Source organism: Podarcis muralis, chromosome 4 (genome assembly GCF_964188315.1).
Source record: "Podarcis muralis chromosome 4, rPodMur119.hap1.1, whole genome shotgun sequence".
Classification (NCBI taxonomy): domain Eukaryota; kingdom Metazoa; phylum Chordata; class Lepidosauria; order Squamata; family Lacertidae; genus Podarcis; species Podarcis muralis.
Window position 1 is genome coordinate 58,227,137 of NC_135658.1, and position 20,444 is coordinate 58,247,580.

General features: G+C 41.5%; 1 protein-coding gene across 2 annotated transcripts in view; it reads left to right on the forward strand.

Moving 5' to 3' along the window:
• The first annotated feature begins 6,715 nt into the window (after positions 1 to 6,715).
• The window catches only part of EFHC2 (EF-hand domain containing 2), a 51,433-nt gene continuing 37,704 nt past the window's right edge, over positions 6,716 to 20,444 (forward strand). Inside the window, exons 1-3 of one of the 2 annotated variants that reach the window (XM_028727334.2) lie at positions 6,716 to 6,893; positions 12,179 to 12,367; positions 17,460 to 17,610. In XM_028727334.2, coding sequence (XP_028583167.2) covers positions 6,852 to 6,893; positions 12,179 to 12,367; positions 17,460 to 17,610 — 382 coding nt within the window. In that variant the 5' untranslated portion in view covers positions 6,716 to 6,851. The remainder of the gene's footprint in view (positions 6,894 to 12,178; positions 12,368 to 17,459; positions 17,611 to 20,444) is intronic. The other variant, XM_028727335.2, reaches the window with a different exon arrangement.

The following is a 20,444-nucleotide window of genomic DNA, read 5'->3' on the forward strand; positions in this document are numbered from 1 at the left end:
AACAACAACGACAACAACAACAATTTTATTATTTATGCCCCACCAAGCTTGCTCCAGCCACTCTGGGTATCCAACACATATGAAAACATAATAAAACATTAAAAAAACTTCCCTATACAGGGCTGCCTTCAGATGTCTTCTAAAAGTTGTATAGTTACTTCTTTTTTTTTGGCTTGGGGGTCACATAGCTCCATACCCTCCAGCATTTCTCTTATGAAAATAGTGATGTCCTAAGGAAAACTGGGACATTCCGGGATCAAACCAGAAACCGGAGCTGGTTCTGTAAATCCAGGACTGTCCCTGGAAAATAGGGACTCTTGGAGGGTCTGCCACTGATGGTCAGTAATCCCTTTAGCCGCTTTTATCTGAGGTAACCAAAAAATGGACACAGGAGACGATAAACAATGTCACACCCACCCCAACCTCAGAATGGTGAGGGACTCCAGGGGTTTCGGTTTCCTCAGAATGAAAATCAGTGGAGACCAGGATGTCTTTGGGATATATGGTTTTATTTACACATATATACAACCTGAGCATAGGACTGAGGAGCTCACACCATTAATACCCCAACAGAGTTCCCCATTGCTTTCCAGGGATGCCCCAAGCCACAGCTTTCCAGTAGATAGCAAGACATGGCTCTCTGTCTCCAGCTCCCTGCCTTCAGCATCCAGCTCTCAGTCCACATGCACACACAACCTTGGCTGTTGTTTGCCTACATAGCAACCAGCTGAAGGGGTGGGGGAAAGGCACCGCCATTTGCTCAACCTCTCGTGGGCCAAAGATTCTTCCCCCCTGCTTCCCTATGGCATGTAGGCAAATGTACTTTGCCCTTCAAATGAAGGTGCATTCACCTAATTGCTTGTTGTTATTATTAGAAAATGTGCTTAAAAACCAAGTAAACATTCAGAAGGGAGGGGAAGAAACAAAAGAGAAATAAAATAATGAAGAATTAAGGATAAAAGCTTTTGTTTTTTATCTAGCCCCAATGAGTTCAGTGATAAAAGAGCCTTTTGACTCTTTCTCTCTCTCTTCCTATCTCCCTCCTACTTCAAAACACAATGTATATCCACTGTATGAATATCTTACATTGTATTATTGCATTATGCTGAAAATAGACTATCATATTCCAGGCATAAAAGATGATTTTTTAGAGCAGCTTTGATCAACAGATCCTCAAAGAGGCCTGCAAGGGCAGCTGAAATGCTTTTTATTAAGAAAAATAAGGCTGTTTCTCTCCTATTTTTCTTAATTGAAATAGATGCTGAATGTGGGACAGAACAGTATAGTGGCCCAATTAGAGAATACTAGCACATCTTTGAAGAACCCTTGATCAATATTAGATTTTAAGACAAATTAGCAAAAGAAGACTTACGGTAATTTTAAAATTTGAGGGGATACTTCCCTTCTTCTCAGAAAGATTAGAAGAGGAGGAGAAAGGGAACAGATTTTTTTAGTCATTTCCAGGGAAAATTGGGGGTAATGCCTGAGGGATTTTCAAAGCAGAAAGCAGCAGGTTAAGAGCTCTTTCTAAGTGGACCCAGCAACTGAGCTTTCAGTACTATACAAATAAGTATTATGTGCCTGTCAAAGTAAGCAGAATATAATTCAGGACCAGATTCTAGGCAAGTTGATTGTCTGGGCAACATCTATTTTTTGTTATAACAAATGCTCCACACACATGATTGACGAGTGGTCACTTATGCATTGTCAAAAAAGGGGAAACACAGCACCAAAAAAGAGAGGACACATATTTGCACATGCTAATCTATATGTAATAATAATAATAATAATATTTTTATTATTTATACCCCGCCCATCTGCAAGGCAGTAAATGCTATCATTTAAATATGAGAAATACAATAAATCTCATCACACTGGGGAAGACTGTGACTAGTGTGCTGTCCTGGTGCTAATTGTCAAAGTCTCTGGTCCCTTTGTAGTTCAATTTCTTTATCTTTAAACTGAACTTGGAAGGGCCAGCCCTTGAAACAGAGGAGCTCAATAAAATAAAGTTCAGCTCTTCAAATACAGAACCTTTGGCCCTCCAGATGTTGCTGAACTAAACTCCCATCATTGCTGGCTATTAGCTATGCTCCCTAAGGTGAAAGAGAGTTATAGTTCAGTAATATCTGTGGGCCAGAGGTTTCCCATACGTGAAACGTGATAATCCTCTGTAAGACAGAAGGACACAGGAGTACCCCACACACATCTGAACAGAAAATAAAGTCACCAAGTATCTGTCACTGCTTCGTAGTCAGGGATGTCAACTTGAATAAAATACTGGGGGGGCCACCATTTGAATGCCTCATATAAGTTGTGGGAGCTTGATCCTATGACACCAGGGTTGATTCGGCTGATAGAGGAAGATTTTGTTCCTTATTTTACCAGCTGCCATTTGATATGATGTTTTACCTTACTTGTTGAGCTTTACCGATACAAAATTAAATCAACTCTTGTGTAGGATACATTCTTTAGTATCCTTGCTAAGCCTGTACAGTACTGCTTATAAAGCAATCTATTTAATTTAACAATTGGGGGGGGGATAGTCACATCTTTTTCAATAACATTTGTGACCTGGAATTTGCTTTCATGCTGTTATCACCTGTCTATAAAGAATCAGATCCAAGCCCCCAAGGAAACAGACCATACAGGCGGTGGCGTGAAAAGAGACTTATTTGAGTTGGATTGCGTCTGAAAGGAAATGATTACTGAACTCTGGTTTGGAAATGACGCTGATATCCGAGGGCGGTTTTTTCACCTAGACATTGTGCGAAGATGCTGAACAAGGAATAATGGCTTCACCGGCTGCAAAGGCTGGACATGAAATAAGTCTATTTGTGCTGAAAAGGTAATGAGTGAGGAGGGACTGTGAAAAAATAAAGCTAGTAGCTCAGTATGGACTAAAGTTGTTCCCTGCTTCATTGTCACTGAACAGGAATCTGTATCCTTCTAGCTGCTTTTCAGAAGGCTCAACTAGTTAAACAGTGTCTTTTTTTCTGACAATGTAATACAGTCAGATTCTTAGACATTAATCTGCAATTGGTTTAGTCTGGGGAAATACCAGTGCAAGTAAAGTGGTCGTTATTGCAAAATAAATATTTTTTTAAAAAATCACCTCACACATGCACACATCTGATTTCAAATCACAATGATTTAAAAATCAAGTGATGAAACAGGCTTCCCAGGATAGAGACACAAAGGGTCCACTTTTTTAATGTGTTGAGGGGGTGAATCTGATAATGCTTGATGTGTATTAGGCATGTATGCAATCATCTCCTAGTCTTTTCAGTCTTTGCGTTCATTGTATAAAACTGTGGCCTGGATTTTGTCTATTAGTTCCTTTTCATTAGGGTGAGCAACAAATATATTTCTAATATTGAAGAACTGATAATGATTCATGCTGACTAGAGCTGGGGACATCTTATTCTTTGGCGATCACTAGTAGTCGAGTAAGATTGTCTTCCATGAACACGGTCATAACCGTGAGCCCATAAGTGACTGTGAGGCCAATTCTGGATCCACACGTCCTTCCACAGTGGGGACGTAAGTTTCCGGGTGGGAGTTAATCATGGTGAGGGTTTTCAAAATGTGCCTTCCTTTTAGTGCATTTCTCTCTTTCGTCCTGAGTTTGAATGTCTTCAAAGTCCATGACATCTTTTGTAAAGGCTGTTCTCCAATTGGAATGCTCGCACGCCAGTGTTTCCCAATTGTCGGTGTTGGGGACATAAAAAAGTAGCAGAAGGCATGCCTTCCATTCCAGGCCATTTTGTTGGCTTGTTTGCTATGAAGGTTTGTTTTTTTTTAATTCAACAAAAAATGGCAGCCAATAAAAATGAGCAAAAACTATGGTTAGCACTTGGCCAACTGGTTGTAAACTGTACAACTGATCCATCCTAGGAACAAAACTACTGAGCAGTCCTGAATTACCGAATAGGCAGATTAAGCACATGCTTAGTAAATCAGGGGTACAAAAAGGGAGAATTCTTTTTCTTTTTTTAAAAGATATTTAACAAAAAGCACTGAAGGAGTCACCATGGGGAAAATCTGAATTTTGATACATTTCCTTACATCTGCTCCAGCTCTTCTGCCATTTTTCTTTTCTCTTTTTATTATTTCTCCCCACCTGAAGCAGAGGGCTCCCTACTAATGTAGATCAAAATAATGTGAGAAAATCAGAGTCTGTCATTTGTTGCACATGAACCTACATTTCAGCATACATGTAAGTCTTGTGTCATTTTGAAAAATAAAATTTTATTTTACAATTTAGCATTGTTTTTATTTTGAATCACATATATTTTCAGTGCTTAGGGCCTCAAAAGGTCTTGATCCAGCCCTGCTGCTGACTCATAATTCACATCACAATGTCTTGGCATTATGTTCTGTCATGACCTACTTTTCTGGTAAAAAGCAAGCCTGAAGAGGCAGGGGGTTGGGAGTTGAGGAGGGAGAGGAGAAGTCCTTTGCATAGCCTGAGATCCTTTGGGATTCTGCATTCTCTTTCCGTATATCAATACAGAGAGAAAAGAACCATATGGGCCCAAGCAAATAACATGTTTTTCCAGAATGTTAATTGTTGCAATGATGGCTTCTACAATCTCACTTGCAATTTACTTAATAAGATGCTGACAAAAGTATATGTTATTTCTGTTTCCTGACAGATGAAAGCACACATTTTTCAAGTTGTTAGGAGGAAACTGATTTTTGTAAAAGCAAAAGGGTTTTTTGGTTTTTTTTTTAGCAATTTGACAATTTGCAATTATTAAGTGATGGATGTTATTGCAAAAAAGAGAAGTGTGTATGCAAACTTCATCTATAGTCTAGGTTGCTTCAGAACTGTGGATATTTGAGAAAGCACTTTTTAAAAAATGTTCAAATTCTGACAGAATTACTGTCTAAACATTAAATTCACTCCTTTAGGCATGTTATAGTCTCTACAAGACCAGTTTTGTAGTACAAACACGAAAGAGGCTTGTGGCATCTTCCAGGGATCAGAAACCTGCGGCCTTCCAGATGTTGCTGGACTGCAACTTCCATCACCATTGGCTATGGCGGCTGAGGCTGATGTGAGTTCTAGTCCAACATCTGGAGGGCTTACAGGTACCTCCCCCTTGTTATTGCCAAACAAATTTCATTAGGGCATAAGGTTCTGTGGATCAGAGTCCACTTCCTTCAGATGAGGTGCCGGTTAAAGCTTACATGATGTAAAGTTTACATGGTAAAAACCACCATTTACAGCAGCAGCATTAATTGCTGACAACGCAGACATGTTAGGATTCCTAAATCCTAGCGACGTGTGTGTGCACGCATGTTGTTGTAGTTGTTTTAAGAAAACCCCAACCGCTGTTACCATGATTCACTTCAGAGGTGACAGAACTTGTGGCACAGGAGACAAATGTGTCTTGATCACAGTAATCAACGAGCGAAGGCGAAACTTTGTGGGTTCTAAGGTCATGTAAAAACAGCTCAGGGCATATCGCAGCTTGGATGATGACGGGAGACCAAGTGATGCATAAGAACATAAGAAGAGCTTGCTGGATCAGGCCTAAAGTCCATCTAGAACAGCATCCTGTTCTTACAGTGGCCAACCAGATGCCTCTGGGGTAAGGTTACCAGACGTCCCTGTTTCCCCGGTTCCCCTGGAATTACAAAACAGTCCCCTGACAAAATCCATCTATTTAGTAGGAAGTTGAAAAGTGTCCCCCGGATTCATTGAAAAAAATCTGGTAATCTGGGGAGCCAGCAGGCAGTACAAGAGCACAGCAGCCCTCTCCTCCCTGGTGCTCCCCAGCCGCTGGAATTCAGGGCATACTGCCTCTAACAATGGAGGAAAAGCATCGACACGGAGAGCCTTTTATTCTGCAAATATGTCTAATTCTCTCCTGAAAACATCCAGGTGGGTGGCCATTACTGCATTTTCTGGAAGCAAGTCCCATAGTTTAATGACACATTCTGTGTCTTTATCCTGGCTTTTGACAAGTGAGATGTATTGATTTTTTTTTTAATTATTTTGATGATTTTATGGTAAGTTGCTTTACCAGGCAGAGGGCCTTTTCGGTAGTGGCGCCTGCCCTGTGGAACGCCCTCCCATTAGATGTCAAGGAAATAAACAACTATCTGACTTTTAGAAAACATCTGAAGGCAGCCCTGTTTAGGGAAGTTTTTAATGTTTGATGTTTTATCCTGCTTTTTAATATTCTGTTGGGAGCAGCCCAAAGTGGCTGGGGCAACCCAGCCAGATGGGCGGGGCAGAAATAAATTATTATCATCATCATTATTATTAGTTGTTGTTGTTGCTGTTGTTGCTTTTATACCGTGTTTCAATACTATAACCCACCCTGGGACCTTAAGAGTGAAGGGTGGGGAATAAATACATGACGAATAACAACAATAACAACCTCATTTGTACAAAGGAAACCCTGGCCACTTGGCCTGAACTGCATTATGCTCTGAGACTGCCTGAGTCTCTGAGGGAGCTTTGGCAATACGTATTTAACGCGCGGTGAGAAGGAAGAGAGAGACTTGTTTCGAAGTCGCTGGTGGGACCTCAGCTTTCAAACTGGAAGATACTGCTGCGAGGGGAGCAAAGCCGCGAAGTGAGGGGCGCAAAGGCTTCTCGCGTTGACGAGCTTGCAGCAAGCGGCGTGCGACTGCAGGGGGCGGCAGAGAGCAAGGGCGGAGCGAGCGGCGGCCCCCTTCCCGGCCGCCCTCTGTGACGTCAAAGGGGGGTCTCCAGGCAACCGGACTCCAAACAGCGCGCCGGCGCTTGCTCCGGCCTTGGGCAGCGCGGAGGGCGACCGGCCGGGCTCGGGCAGCAACACCAGCCCGAGGCGGCGGGCGGGACCGGGGCAGCCATGGCGCTACCGCTCCTGCCCGGGAACTCCTTCAACAAGAATGTAAGTGGGGGTCGGCTTGGTTCCCGCCGCCTCCTCCTTCCCCCGCCCGGGGGCTCCCCAGGTTCATGTCCACGGCGCCCTCCCCCGAAACGCGCATTGCCTTCCTCCTCGCGGGAGCCGCGCCTCCACGTGCTCGCGCGGATCTCCTCCCGAAATCCGGCTCAGGAGGACCCGCCACGGATGAAACACGAGACGTGATAACAACACCCCCCCCTCCCGCTGCACTGGGCTCCCACTGCATGGCAGAACCACTTTCCTTGTATTCCCTTTATGAAGCTGGGCCGGGAATGCCCGCCCCCCCGCCCCCCAGCTCAAGTTTGGGGACTTGTCATTTTAGCAGATAATGTGGGGCTGGGGTGGGGCAGCACCAGGAGGTGAAATTGATTAAGAAGTGGGGTGGGGAGGAAGAGATATGAATCACTTATCCCCTTCTCCTTTCACCCTCCCTGTGTGATTTGTAGCATCACTTTTACATACGACCTCTTCTTTTCTACGAGGAAATGCCTTATGTTGAGATAGATCTCCGTAGTTCATCTCCTGCTATCTCTATGTGCTGGCTGCCTGTGGCTGTGCAGAGGCAGAGAGGTCTTTCCTTAACCCTCTTACACTTTATAACAACTTCGGCTGCACATGCAACATGCATTTTCAGCACGTGGTTCACATCAAAGGAATGGTCACTTAAGGGCGCTGGAAATTGTGGCTTGGTGAGGGATGAACTGCAGTTCCTGATATTCTTTGGTGGGGAATCGCCTGCTTTAAATGCATGGCGTGTATGGGGCCTTTTGCAAGCTCAGTCTTCAATATACCCCAAGCATTACTGGCCACTCACACCTCCATATTCAATACAAAGGTCCATGTATCAAAGGAATACTTCAGCAAGGGAGGAAGGTCCATTAGGGTGAATGAGGTACTGCCTTACCAACCTCAGCCTGCCCCCCTTTGTATTCCTTTTTACTTAAACATTCCAGGCTCTCATTTCCTTCTCCTTAGTATCATGGTTTCCTCTGTAGAACGAACCAGGGAAAATGATGGGGGCAAAGCTATAATTTGTTGGCTCTGTCTGTTATTGGCTCTGGCTCCACCCACTGTTTGTTTCCCTGCCTTCTGCCCTGTCAGTCCCAATGGGTACCAGTTACTATTAGATTAATGTAAGGATTTTTGTGCCTTGAAAGCAGCATCATTTGCATGGGCATAGAAACATAGAATTGTAGAGTTGGAAGGGATCCAGAGTCCAACCCCCTGCAATGCTGGAATCTCAACTAAAACATCAATGACAGATGGCCATCCAACCTCTGCTTAAAAATCTCCAAGGGAGGAGAGTCCCATCACATTCCAAGGGCATCTGTTCCACTGTCAAACAGCTCTTACTATCAGAAAGTTCTTTCTGATGTTTAGTCAGAATCTCCTTTCTTGTAACTTTAAGCCATTGGTTTGGGTCTTACCACCTGAAGCAGGAGAAAACAAGCTTGCTCATCGTCCATGTGACAGCCCTTTAGATATTTGAAGATGGCTATCATATCTACCACATTCTACCAGCTTCTCCACAATCTGGGGGACTGTCAAAAGCCTTACTGAAATCAAGATACAGTACATCCACAACATTCCCCTGATCCACCAAGCTTGTAACTCTATCAAAAAAGAAAAAGGGGGGGGGGGGAAAGATGAGATTCGTCTGGCATGACTTGTTTTTTTGAAGCCCAAGCTGGGTCTAAAAATGACAATATCCTGTTGATTTCAGTGAGCGTTGAAGTCAAAGTCATAGATATATCTGAGTGTGTTCCAAGAACATATTTATGAATGGATTTGTACTATTATTGGAAGAAGCATAAATCTGCACGGACAATTTATCTGCAGGGATTATTTGTTAAATGACAGGTTCAGGAGTGAATCTTGCAAAATATGGGCTCAGCCACAAGAAAATTATTTCTAGGGTTATCCAATACAGTAAGGGCTGGATTTAAACCAGGCTTCTGCTTTGCTCTTTATTGAAGTGAATTCCATCACTTTGTTCCTGAAGTTCTTTGGAAGAAGTTTTAAAGGAAATGTTGCTTTTCCAGACTTTTTGTGAATACTGTAGTTTGTCTTGGTTATTAAAAATAGTTGGTTTGCTCAGCAGAATGCATTGTAAGGAACTGTTAAGTGTTTACTTGTGTTTCCACAGGCACCTTGGTGATGGATTGTTAGCTAGGCAGCCACTTAACATTATTCCCTGCTGAATAGAAACTTCTTACGTCTTCTGTTCAGGCCAGGTTTGGGGCACTTTTAGATCCTGCCCCTTTGTACAGTAGCAACAAACACCTCTGAATATCATATGCCAAATCCAGACAAAACAGGACTATTATCTTTGTGTTTTGTTTGTGAGTGCCCAGACTCCGAGACATCTGGCTAACTTCTTTCTGTTGGAAGCAAAAGAGGAGGCTAAGCCTTAAAATGACCCTGAAAAATGATTCTTTATCAAATAATAATGTTTCTTCCCCCTGAGGAAGGTTACCATTTACCAAAATGTGTCAGAGCATTTTATTGTTTCCCAAGGGGTATTATTATTTGATAGAGATTTATTTTCCAGGACCATTTTGAAGCTTTGCCTCTTCTTTTGTTGCCTCATGTCACTGCTCCTTTAGTATCTGTTAGAAACAGAATGGTCTTGGGTCAGATCCCACAAAGCAATTCTTACATTTTTATAATAAACCAAAATTACTAGCAGTCTGTTAGACCAAAAGCTGATTTTGGCCAGTTTCATTGAGCATGAGAGCACTTATTCTTTTACAGTTCATTTTACAGCAGCCATTGACCTTGGTGGCAGCTTAGTGGCTGTTGGCCAGGCCGGCTGAGGCTGAGGGGAGATGGAGTCCAACAATGTATGGAAGAAAGACATATCTCTCCCCAATGAGCAATAATGCTGTATGACAACTCCATAGGTTTCTAATGAGAAGAGCACTAGCTTCGTTTTCATAAGATACAACTCTACACCACTTCAGCAACAAAGTGGTGGTAGATCTCATTTTAAGATTGCTCCTTCCCCAGCGAGTGTATTGCTTTTGTGAGTAGCGGGCATGCTGGTGTGATAACATGATCAACTTGTGTCTCTGGATGTGCCGGTCTTTGTGTTGATTGTTGCTAATCCAAATGTAACAGCCAGGATCAGCACTATTTAAAAATTCTGCCCCATGACCTTGCAAGCATGATCTACACATTAAATCATTTTGTTATTGGATGCTGCAGCTTGGTGTATGATGGTCATGCGTAAATGAAACAGCTTGTGCACACCCACTATCAGGATGGGGGTGATATGATGGGGGTGAGATTCTCATCCTCCTCACCTGCTGTTACCAGTCACTACTACCCATCTGTTACTATTTTCAAAAACTGAAGGCATAAGCTGCCCTTTACTTCCTGATATCATCAGTTCCTAGCCATTGGGGTAAGGTCTAGCCATTGGAGTAAGGTCAAGCGCCTGCTTAAGTCCCATTGTTTAAATGTGGCCCAGAGCTTTGCCAGGCTGGGCTGCCTGTGTGCAGTACTGTACTAGCCTTCTTATGGAAAAGCATTGTGATGGATGTGATAACTTTCAGAAATCATGAAGCATTATGCTGTCACAAACTTGAACCAAAAATTGGTAACTGAATCTGAGGAAAATTCCCATGTTCCAGAAGGAGGTGCTTTGGCGTTGTGCCATCAAAACCAACATGCTGTATATTTTGAGTGTTGTTTGTGCTGGCACTACAGCAAGACCAAGCTGAAAATAAAGCATGTTGGTTTTGATGGCACAATACACAAGCATCTCCTTATGGAGCATGGACACATGGCTCCTGCTCTTCTGCAATGCTCTTCTTTTCCTTGGTTTGTTATTCTGTCAGTATGTCTCCAAAAATATAAGCACACAGCTCTTTTTGATTTAACCCAGGCATAGGCAAACTCGGCCCTCCAGATGTTTTGGGACTACAACTCCCACCAACCCTAGCTAACAGGACCAGTGGTCAGGGATGATGGGAGTTGTAGTCCTAAAACATCTGGAGGGCCGAGTTTGCCTATACCTGATTTAACCCTTCTCCACCCTGAGCTGCCCAACAAGCCTAACCTGCATGTTCTGAAAAAAATAGCATTGACCATACTTCTCTGTAGTATTTAAGGTAATGTGTAGTTTGACTGCAGGTTGCCTCAAAGCCAAGTTTGGAGAGGCCCTTTGTCAATTTTAATAGTTCAGCTAAAGTCTGAAGGGAAAGTCTTAAGACTCCCTGCTGGAAACAGTGGTGGTGGTGAAACTCACAAATAACTATTGTATGTTGTACTTTGAGGCTCCATCCATCCATCCATCCATCCATCCATCCATCATTTTATTTGTATGCTGCCTTTCCATCATTCAAACCATGCTCAAGGTGGCTTACAACATGAAAAAGATTACATAATTACAAACATAACCAAAGAAGTCAAACAATAAACTAAACATCAGAAAATACACAATCAAATTGAACAATTTCCACACAAATTGTAAGACGATTTAAAATAAATATACGTAATGTTAAGATCAATAACAGCAGCAACAACCCCCAAGGACTCCGCCTAAACAATACCTGTGTCCAAGCAGCCTCAGCTTTTGCAGCTGGAGTCAGTCAAGGCCCTTTTCTCCTAGGCTAGGTGGAAAAGACTGCAAGGCAAGAAGCAGGTCTTCCAGGGCTCACAGCCAAGATGGCTAGCCAGATTTAGCTCTGGTGCAAACCCCACATTTGCAGTCATAAATAAGATGTCACTACTTTTTCCACTTGTGATTTAGTTTTTGATGTCATTCAGTTGTGCCCTACCCCATACACCCGATAATATGGAAGACTTTAAACTATTAATAGAGCTGAGTGCTTGTGTTTTGCCATCTTTGCTTTACTCAGAGCCATAGATTCCACGGCACTCCTGTTATTTCAGACCTACAAGCACAACAACACTCAGTGGTTCCATTCGTTTCCACAGTTTTTCCTAAAGAGGGCAATCCCATTCATTCCATGGCATTCCATCTTAGTGCCACAGAAATCAGTGGAATTGTTTGGCAGATATGCCCAGAAAAACTACTTCATATTACATATGAGTCATAAAATGACCAAAAATTTGACATGGGCATTTAGATTGAAATTAAAATAGATTTAAAGCCCTTTAATTATTATTTTATCATGATTAACATTGCTTCATGGATTCTGAATTTTGTGATTCAGAATCTATAGGTTTTATTCTTGTAACTGCAATCTAAAAATGCCCTTTTGTGTTTTCTGAAAACATTATTTATTTCCTCTTGGTTGCAGCTAGGGAAAGAAAAGTTCCATAAATCTCAACACTGGAGTTACTGCAATAAGGTTTCTATGTTGGTGGGAGAAGACAAACCTGGAATAGGAGGCGAACCTTTGCCTGGACAAAAGCTGAAACCAAAGTACAGTGTGTTTCCTAGAGGGGTTGGATGTGATGCGCCTTCGTGGGTAGCATTTGATAAACAGGTACAGTGAGACGGATTTGTTGGTTCACATTATTTGCATGTTTCCAGTGGCTTGTGTGTTCCTTGATCCCAGCATCCTTAGGTGAAACCTGAAATATGCGTAGCACTTAGAAGGGTGTAAAGGGTGAGCAACACACAACTGGGTGATGTTCTGTTCTATTGACATCTGACAGTTTCATGCTCTTGGATTGGATGCACAAGGGACATTTTAGGGAACAGGGGACCTTTATTTCAAATTATTTATTTGATAAGATTTATATACTGCTTAATTGCCTAAAACCTCTAAGCAGTTTACTCTCTTGAGCGAGGGATTCCAAAAAATCATAGAATCATAGAATTGAAGAACTGTAGAGTTGGAAGGTATCCTGAGGGTCATTTGGTCCAACCTCCTGCAATGCAGGAATCATTTGCCCAACATTAAGAGTCTCATGCTCTACTGACTGAGCTATCCCACCAAAGAGATGGGCTGCAGGTAGAGGGGTCTGGATTGCAATTTACCTGCCAGATCTTGTGCTGTAGGCTTCTAGCATCTTTGAATCACCAGAATGCCATTCCTGAAATTCATTTTGTCTCTGATATTGTGGCTTATTTTCAGAATTCAGAGGTTGCGTTTCATCTCATAATTGTCACCTTCAGAGAGAAGCATCTGTCTACATAGAAAAACAATTCCAGAGAGTATTTGCCATGTTATTGGCTGCTGTTTTATGTCATTCCCAGGGCACTTGCCTAATTCAAAAGAGCCCTACACACCTCACCCTGCCTTGCAATATTTTACACAATGATTTATTCCAAGGAAAACAGAAAATGAATGAATTCCAATTTCCCCAAAAGTTCTTTTTGTCCCATTTAATTCATTTCAGCTTCGAATTTACCCCTCCAGTTTGTAAAGAAATCAGAGGTTGAAGAGAATTAAGCATTTGCTATTTCAGATAAACTGTTTATGTAAACATCGTAGCATAAATTTGCTGTAACACTGACCCTGTGCTTTGTGAATGTGAAGTGCAGCAGCTGCTGGGCCACCCCATCCTGTGTACTAATATTAAGACACCTCTAGTCTTGGAAACAGAGCATAAATGAATAACTGCGCTGGGGTAGTGGAGCAGTCAAGAGCCTCAACTATGAACCTCACTTTAGTATGAATGAATTTAGTGGATTTAGACAGGCCACAATCTCTCAGCCTCAGCGCATCATCTCCAGGATGAGGGCAATAATAGTGATAGCCATTCCTATAGCATTTTTGTGGGGATTACTTAATGACAATTACAGTATTTTTTGCTCTATAAGACTCACTTTTCCCCTCCTAAAAAGTAAGGGGAAATGTCTGTGCGTCTTAGGGAGCAAATGCAGGTTGCACAGAAGCCAGAACAGCAAGAGGGATTGCTGCTTTCACTGCGCAGCCATCCCTCTTGTTGTTATAGCTTCTGAGATTCAGAATATTTTTTTTCTTGTTTTCCTTCTCCAAAAACTAGGTGCGTCTTGTGGTCTGATGCGTCTTATAAAGCGAAAAACACGGTACTGCATTGAGACATCATATTCATGGTTTGAAGGAGGATTGGGAATGAGCTCTGTGCTCATCTGCTCCCTGTGGTTTGTGCAAGAGCTCTAGTCCAGGATTGCTAACCAGGATCCAACTGTAGTTTGCAATCCTGGCCTTGAGGGCTCACTTAGACAACCATGATTTGCTGTTAAATCCAAGCCAGGAAGGCTTCTGTTAAGCTATGCATACAAGGGGAGAAGGGAATGGGGAAAGGGAGATCACATGTGGAAAGTGCAAGACCTTGGGTGGAGTGCATGAATACTTATTTCTTATCCTCCAAATAATAGAGATGAGAGGCTTTGAACACTGAAAAAGTGTAATATGAGTGATGAATGTATTATTATTATTTATTGAATTTATATTGTTACATTTAGTAAATATTGTTATTAATGCGTTTTTTAAAAAAACAAAAAATGTTAAGTACTATAGGCATTGTGCTGTTATTCTTATGCCATCTAAAGGTACTTCCACTTCTGGGCTTGGTATTTCAGCATTGTAAATTTGTGGTTTATGAAGTAGTTATGCATTAAAAGAATTGTATCTCTTTGTCCCTCTTTTGTAGACTTCCTGAAAATTTAAAATGAAACTGAAGGAGAAGCGCGTGCTCATATTTCATTTTAATAATACATAAAATGGTGTGTTTAGTTTTTCCATTGTGTAATGCTTGCTACAAGGCTATAATGCTTGCAGCATGATCTACAAGCCAGTTCAGCTAACGTGCTTTGGATTTAAATCATATCCTATGCTGTGAAAACCAGTGAGGCACAATCAGCATAAATCCAAATACAATTACTTAACTGGGCTTGGGATTAGGATGTTAAATAGTTAAGTTGCATATGGGACAATTCATGCTTGAAAATGTTCCTCGTAAAATTTGTTCATCAAATTATACTGTCCAAGCAAGCCAAACATAATGCATTTTCCAGAGTGCCCCACAGGACTTGGCTAATTTCCATTCTCTCTCCCCGCCACCCATCATCTCTACTTGATATACAACTTCTGTTAATTTTATTTAAAGAGAGAGAATAAACATTAACACAGAGACACTCCAAACACCAGGCAGCTGGTGATATTTTGTCACAAAAGTTATATGCGTACATGAAATAGGAATATTGCAGAAGTTCAGAGATCGGAATCGGAAGGTATAATCTGCAACATTCAGTTCTTTGCTAATTTGAAAATTCTTCTTGCCGAGGCTTATGGTTGTTCCCTTTTGATATTGGTAATGTTAGCCATATAATCAGTGTTTAATTATCTATGCACAGCCTAATTAGGAGATTAAATCTGCTCATTAAGTGCAAATTCAGACGAGACTTTACTCTGCATTAATAGCTTCTCTCACCCCCCACAGCTGATGTCACTCTATCTTCCTAGCAAGGCATACTTTGGCATTTTTTGCAGTAAGCCATGCTACAGGATTTCATCTTTCTGGCAACATGGATATGTTTACTCAGAAGTAAATACCTCTGTGTTTAAAGGGATTTACTCCCCAATAGGTGTCCATGCTTGGGGTCCCCTGTCTTAGGACTGTATTAATAGATTTTCCAATGCACATTTTCAAAGCTGCTACACATCTCTGCAGCATCAGAGGAATCAGGCCTCACTGTGAAATTAACATCACATAAACCTCCTGGGAATTGCCAGAGTTCATACAGCACTATATTTATGTATCTCTGGCTTTTAGAAAATTACTTTCCTATATTTATTTTTCAAAGCACAAATAGGAAGATGTAATGTTGATCACCATCCTTGGAGAGAATCGTCCACTCTTTTGTACCCTGATTCTCTCCTTTCTGGACTGGATTCAGAAGTATATAGTAGATACCAGTGGGGACTTTGAGGAGGGCTGCTTCTTGTGTGATATGCGTGGTCTTTCTTGACAAATAAAAAAAGAAAATTGCTGGAGGGTCTCTGCATACAGCCCCCCTCACAACTCATAACAGTATTATTGCTTGAAATATTGGGGAAGGACTATGAATTCAGTAAACTTAATCAGAAAACAAACATCACTCTAGGTTGTTGCTTTTCTTCTTGCTCACACCACTCCATTCTGGCTTTGTCCATCTAACTGCCTTCTAACTAGCTGCAATTTGTGGGAGGGGCCTCACCCATTTGCTGTCTCACACAGAGCCCTTTTCCATTGTTCCCCCTAATGGCCCATCACCCAGGTGATCACCTCATCAGGAAGCTAGCCTGGATTACTTTGTAACACTTGTTGGCTCCAGAAAAGATCTGATTTAGGAAGGACCATTAATCAGTTAGCTATAATAATAAATTCATTTTTCTTATAGCCTTCCCTTCCTTTCAAGAGCGCCGAGGGAGGCTTACAATAATAATAAAATGGCACACTAAAACAGTCTTAAAATCGCAATTAAAACCACAGATCAGCAATATGTACAATAGCAGATTGTATTGGAAACATTTCTTAAGTTACGAAGGCTTGCAAGAACAACTAAGAGTTTAGCTGATGCCTGAACAGAACTAATGTGTGTTTGTGTGTGTGTACGGAGTGCGTGTGTCAAAATAACATTATTTTGTAACTTCTATTTTGTAGCATTTCTGCACAACTTTCACATACTTGCCAATCTTTTTCACAATATGTGTTAGCTTGCAGGCTGTTGTAATCCCACACATGTCTACTCAAAGTGATATTCTCATGTCGTTTGTGCCATGTGTGAATGTTGTCAATGAGAGAAGCTGGGAAACAATACTCGATTGTACACTGTTACAGGGATGTTGCAGAAATTGTCCAGATTTGCATCCATACACAAATGTGGGGCCTCTGCCCTGCAACTACCCACCTCCCCAATCTCATATGCTCAATCATGGTGAATTAATGAGTGGTTTTTGGCTCCATGAAAAAAACACACACACACACACACACACACACACACACACACAACATAATTGCTGTATGTTATGTTGATATTGTTGCTTCCAAACAACATCACTGACTATGGCAACAAATCACCCATACTCAGCCAACTCTTTAATTATGCACAGTTAACAAAAGAAACTGGTTTGTAACCCTCTTCTTTTTGAGCGGTAGATATAAGGCCTGGTTAATTGTGATTTCTTATGTAATGAAAGCGTGATGAAGATGAGTAAATGTAAGTATGATGAGCAGTACGAGAACACAGCCTAATTCACTGCGGGGGGAGGGGATAAGGACCAGCAAAGCCCTGCTTTCACATGCAGCATGGGAAAATAGAAGGGAAAAAATGAGTCTACACATTGGATGATGAGGTAGGGATTAGCACATCGCTACACTCTAATCAATGCAAGTTTTACAAGTGTATTGGACTTCTCTAAGTAGAAAACAATTCAAATCACATGTGCAACAGGATGACTCACACTGCAGTCCTATACACAGAATTTAATTGGACTCATTTCTGAGTAGACATATATAGGATTGCACTATCAGAGAAAGCTCAGATGTTGAAATCCAAATCTCTGTGCTTACATTTGCTCAATGCTCTGCTTTGTTTAACTTACAGCTTCACATTACTTGTTTGCAACCAGTGCTTGTTGATTTTAATTTGTGTTTTTTGTATAGGTATTGTCTTTTGATGCTTATTTTGATGAAGAAGTTCCTGACAAAAACCAAGAGCTGTACAGAATAAGACATTGTAAAATATATTTTTATCTGGAAGATGACACAATTCAGGTGGTTGAGCCCCAAGTGAAGAACAGTGGAATTCCACAAGGTATTTTTTAGTCTCCTTGAAGCATCCCTCTTCATAAACTGTAACCTTTGCCTGTCTGATACAGTTTGTTCTTTACATAGTATTATTATTGCTTACAAGTGGGAAACAGTTAAATGTTAAGAAGTTCAAGTTGAGGTTCAGCTACAACACAAGTTCCAGTGACTCAGGTTGAGGCCAGCTTTGAATCAGTAACCAGTTTGGTGTCTCCTAAACTTATTTGAATGAGATAGCATGGGCCACACATTTCATTCGCTTTTTTGGGAATCTTACCCCATCAGAACTGAGGCTTTTGATTGCAACTTTGCCAAAACCAGTGAGAGCGATTTATTTTTGTGTGTCTTTCCCAGTGGAGATATAAGGCTGCAATGTAGCGCTATGGTTCTGTCAGTGTAAGGATTTTCTATGAGTGATGGAACCTTCTCTTCCCTCCGTGTACCCTCTACATTTGTTCGTGGGGTTTTCCCAACCCACCACAAAAGATTTTGGGCATGATGCCGTGGGAGGAGGGGTGAATTTTTGTCACACTAATGGGAATCCCTGTACTGACTTCCACTAGTGGAGGGATTGAGATGAATATGGCCCCTTGTGGTATGGTTTGGCATCAACTCTAGGTGAGAGAGATGTCACCTTCAGCCTCTCTCTCTGTTTTCGTAGGAAACATTTAGGCAAAAAATAAAACATAAGCATATGAAGTAAACTAGTTCAAACTGCAAAGTCAATGTGGGACAGAAATGTGTGTAACCTTGATCAGGACTAAACCACCGGGCAGAAAGAAAGCTTCAAATAGTAGTTCAGAACTACTGAGGATGCAAGATTCTGGACTGAAGGGGAGAATGATCACCTTGAAAGATAAATTCAGATCTCTATTACCTTCCCAAAGACAGAATGCATAACATAGTGGTAACAAGAAAGCGTCTGTGTTCAGGGATTTGACTGAATGGGGAAATTTTTGCATACGTATACTGTTTATTCTTGCTAACTGAACACTGGCTGGCTAATGTTTTCTGATATGGAAGGGTTATATCTATCCCTTAGGGTTAACGTTAGTTTCTGGTGTAGTCCAGATCCCACAATCCAGAGCACAGCTCAGAAGGGGCTGGCCAAGTTCTCCAAGGTCAGCCAGTGGAACAGGAGAAAGACGCGGTCTGCTGGCGGGCTTCCCTAAGGCCAGCTGGATAGGAAAGGAAAGTGCAGTCAGGCACACAAGGCCTCGGACACATCCTCCAGCTTCAATGAATCACTGATTGTCTCAAGGCATCGGATGTTCCCAAAAGTTTAGAAACTTGGCACTGTGTATACTCATGGTCTGGTTATCCTAGCTGGAAGAGGGCGATAGGGCATAAAGGCTGTTGGGTGAACAGGAAACATGTTCCAAAGAAATTGTTGTTCCACTCTTTAGGAACTACTACTTCTCAGTGAATTTAGGTAGGGAATATAGCCGCCACTGACCTTGAGCTAGATGTTCTCTGCACAATGTTCTGCAGTTTATTGTCAGGATGTATCTAAAGCCACAGATTGAAAACTGTGTTTGTGGTGTAGTGGGTTAAGAGTTTAGGGCTGTAACTTTTTGCCTAATTTGGCACTGAGAGCACTGAAAATTGCTGGAGGAGATACAGATGTAATGAAATAATTACTGGAAGAAATGTGAAAAGATGCAGACTTGATGTGTATAACAAGCATTAAAAGTAAGGTTGTCTCTAATGCTCAGATTTTGCTTATGGATGAAATTGTTTATGGGGCCCAGAGTTTTGTTCATCTGCTGCATATTATACACCAGCATTTCCCCTGTTTGATCTGCTGTCAGTACTGTATAGTAATCAGTCACATCTCTATTGACATCATGTTTCTGGGTCAAAACATTGCCCCTCTCCCTCTTTGCCTATTAGTACCAGTATATTTCCTTGCAGATTCAAGTGTATGCAATTTAATAGAGAAGAAATGCATGAGTATTTTTAAAAAATATATGTTTTAAGGATTTATCCTTGTAAGATCCACCATTAATAATTGGTTCCATTAAGGCTGTGATTTTATATTTTTCTATTTCATATTTTGTACATTGTTTGTTGGACAGCCTACCATAATAAGTACTTTGCTTTGATTTACTAACTGGTTCATCCATCCGTGTATATATAGTGGCAGCTGTAGGTTGCTCTAGAACTACAGTCCTTTATTCATTCAGTTGTTGTGGAGAGTCCAGGCAGTGCCATTGCTGTTAATTTCTGAATTCTTTTCTCATTCTTTTCTGATTTTTGTTGATTTTTCTGATGATGAGCATGATTGCTACTTTAGCCCATCCTGTGCAAGAGCACTGTTGAGGTACCTTGTGGGAGGAGTGCCTTGTTGATTGCACGATTGGTAATGCTCCAGCATTTCTATTTGCAATACTGCTACCTGTTCTGTAACGGTCTTCCCGTTACCTTTTAATAAAGAGTTTTGCCACTTAATGTATTCCTGTGATCCTGTGCAGCCACGGTCTCTTTGGGCACTGCTGAATACAGTAGGACTTACTTACGCATACACATGCATAGGAATAGGCTGTAAAAGTGGCTTGAAGGAGCATGAGTCAGACATAACAGGCAAGGAGAGATCCATCCAGTGCCAAGGGAGACATCCCCACATGTGTCCTATTGCTTATTTGAGAACGGAGGTACAGTGGGATGGTAAGAAGACAGTATTGCTTACTAGACAGTTATTTTATAATCCGTGGGACTTAGTTCCAAGTAAACATAGGGAAAGCTAGCCAGAACACCAGTGATTTTAATTGGTGTTTAGCTAAATTTGGAGGAAGAACATCTGCTTCAGAAATTTATAGGTTACACAAAGCACCACACTGC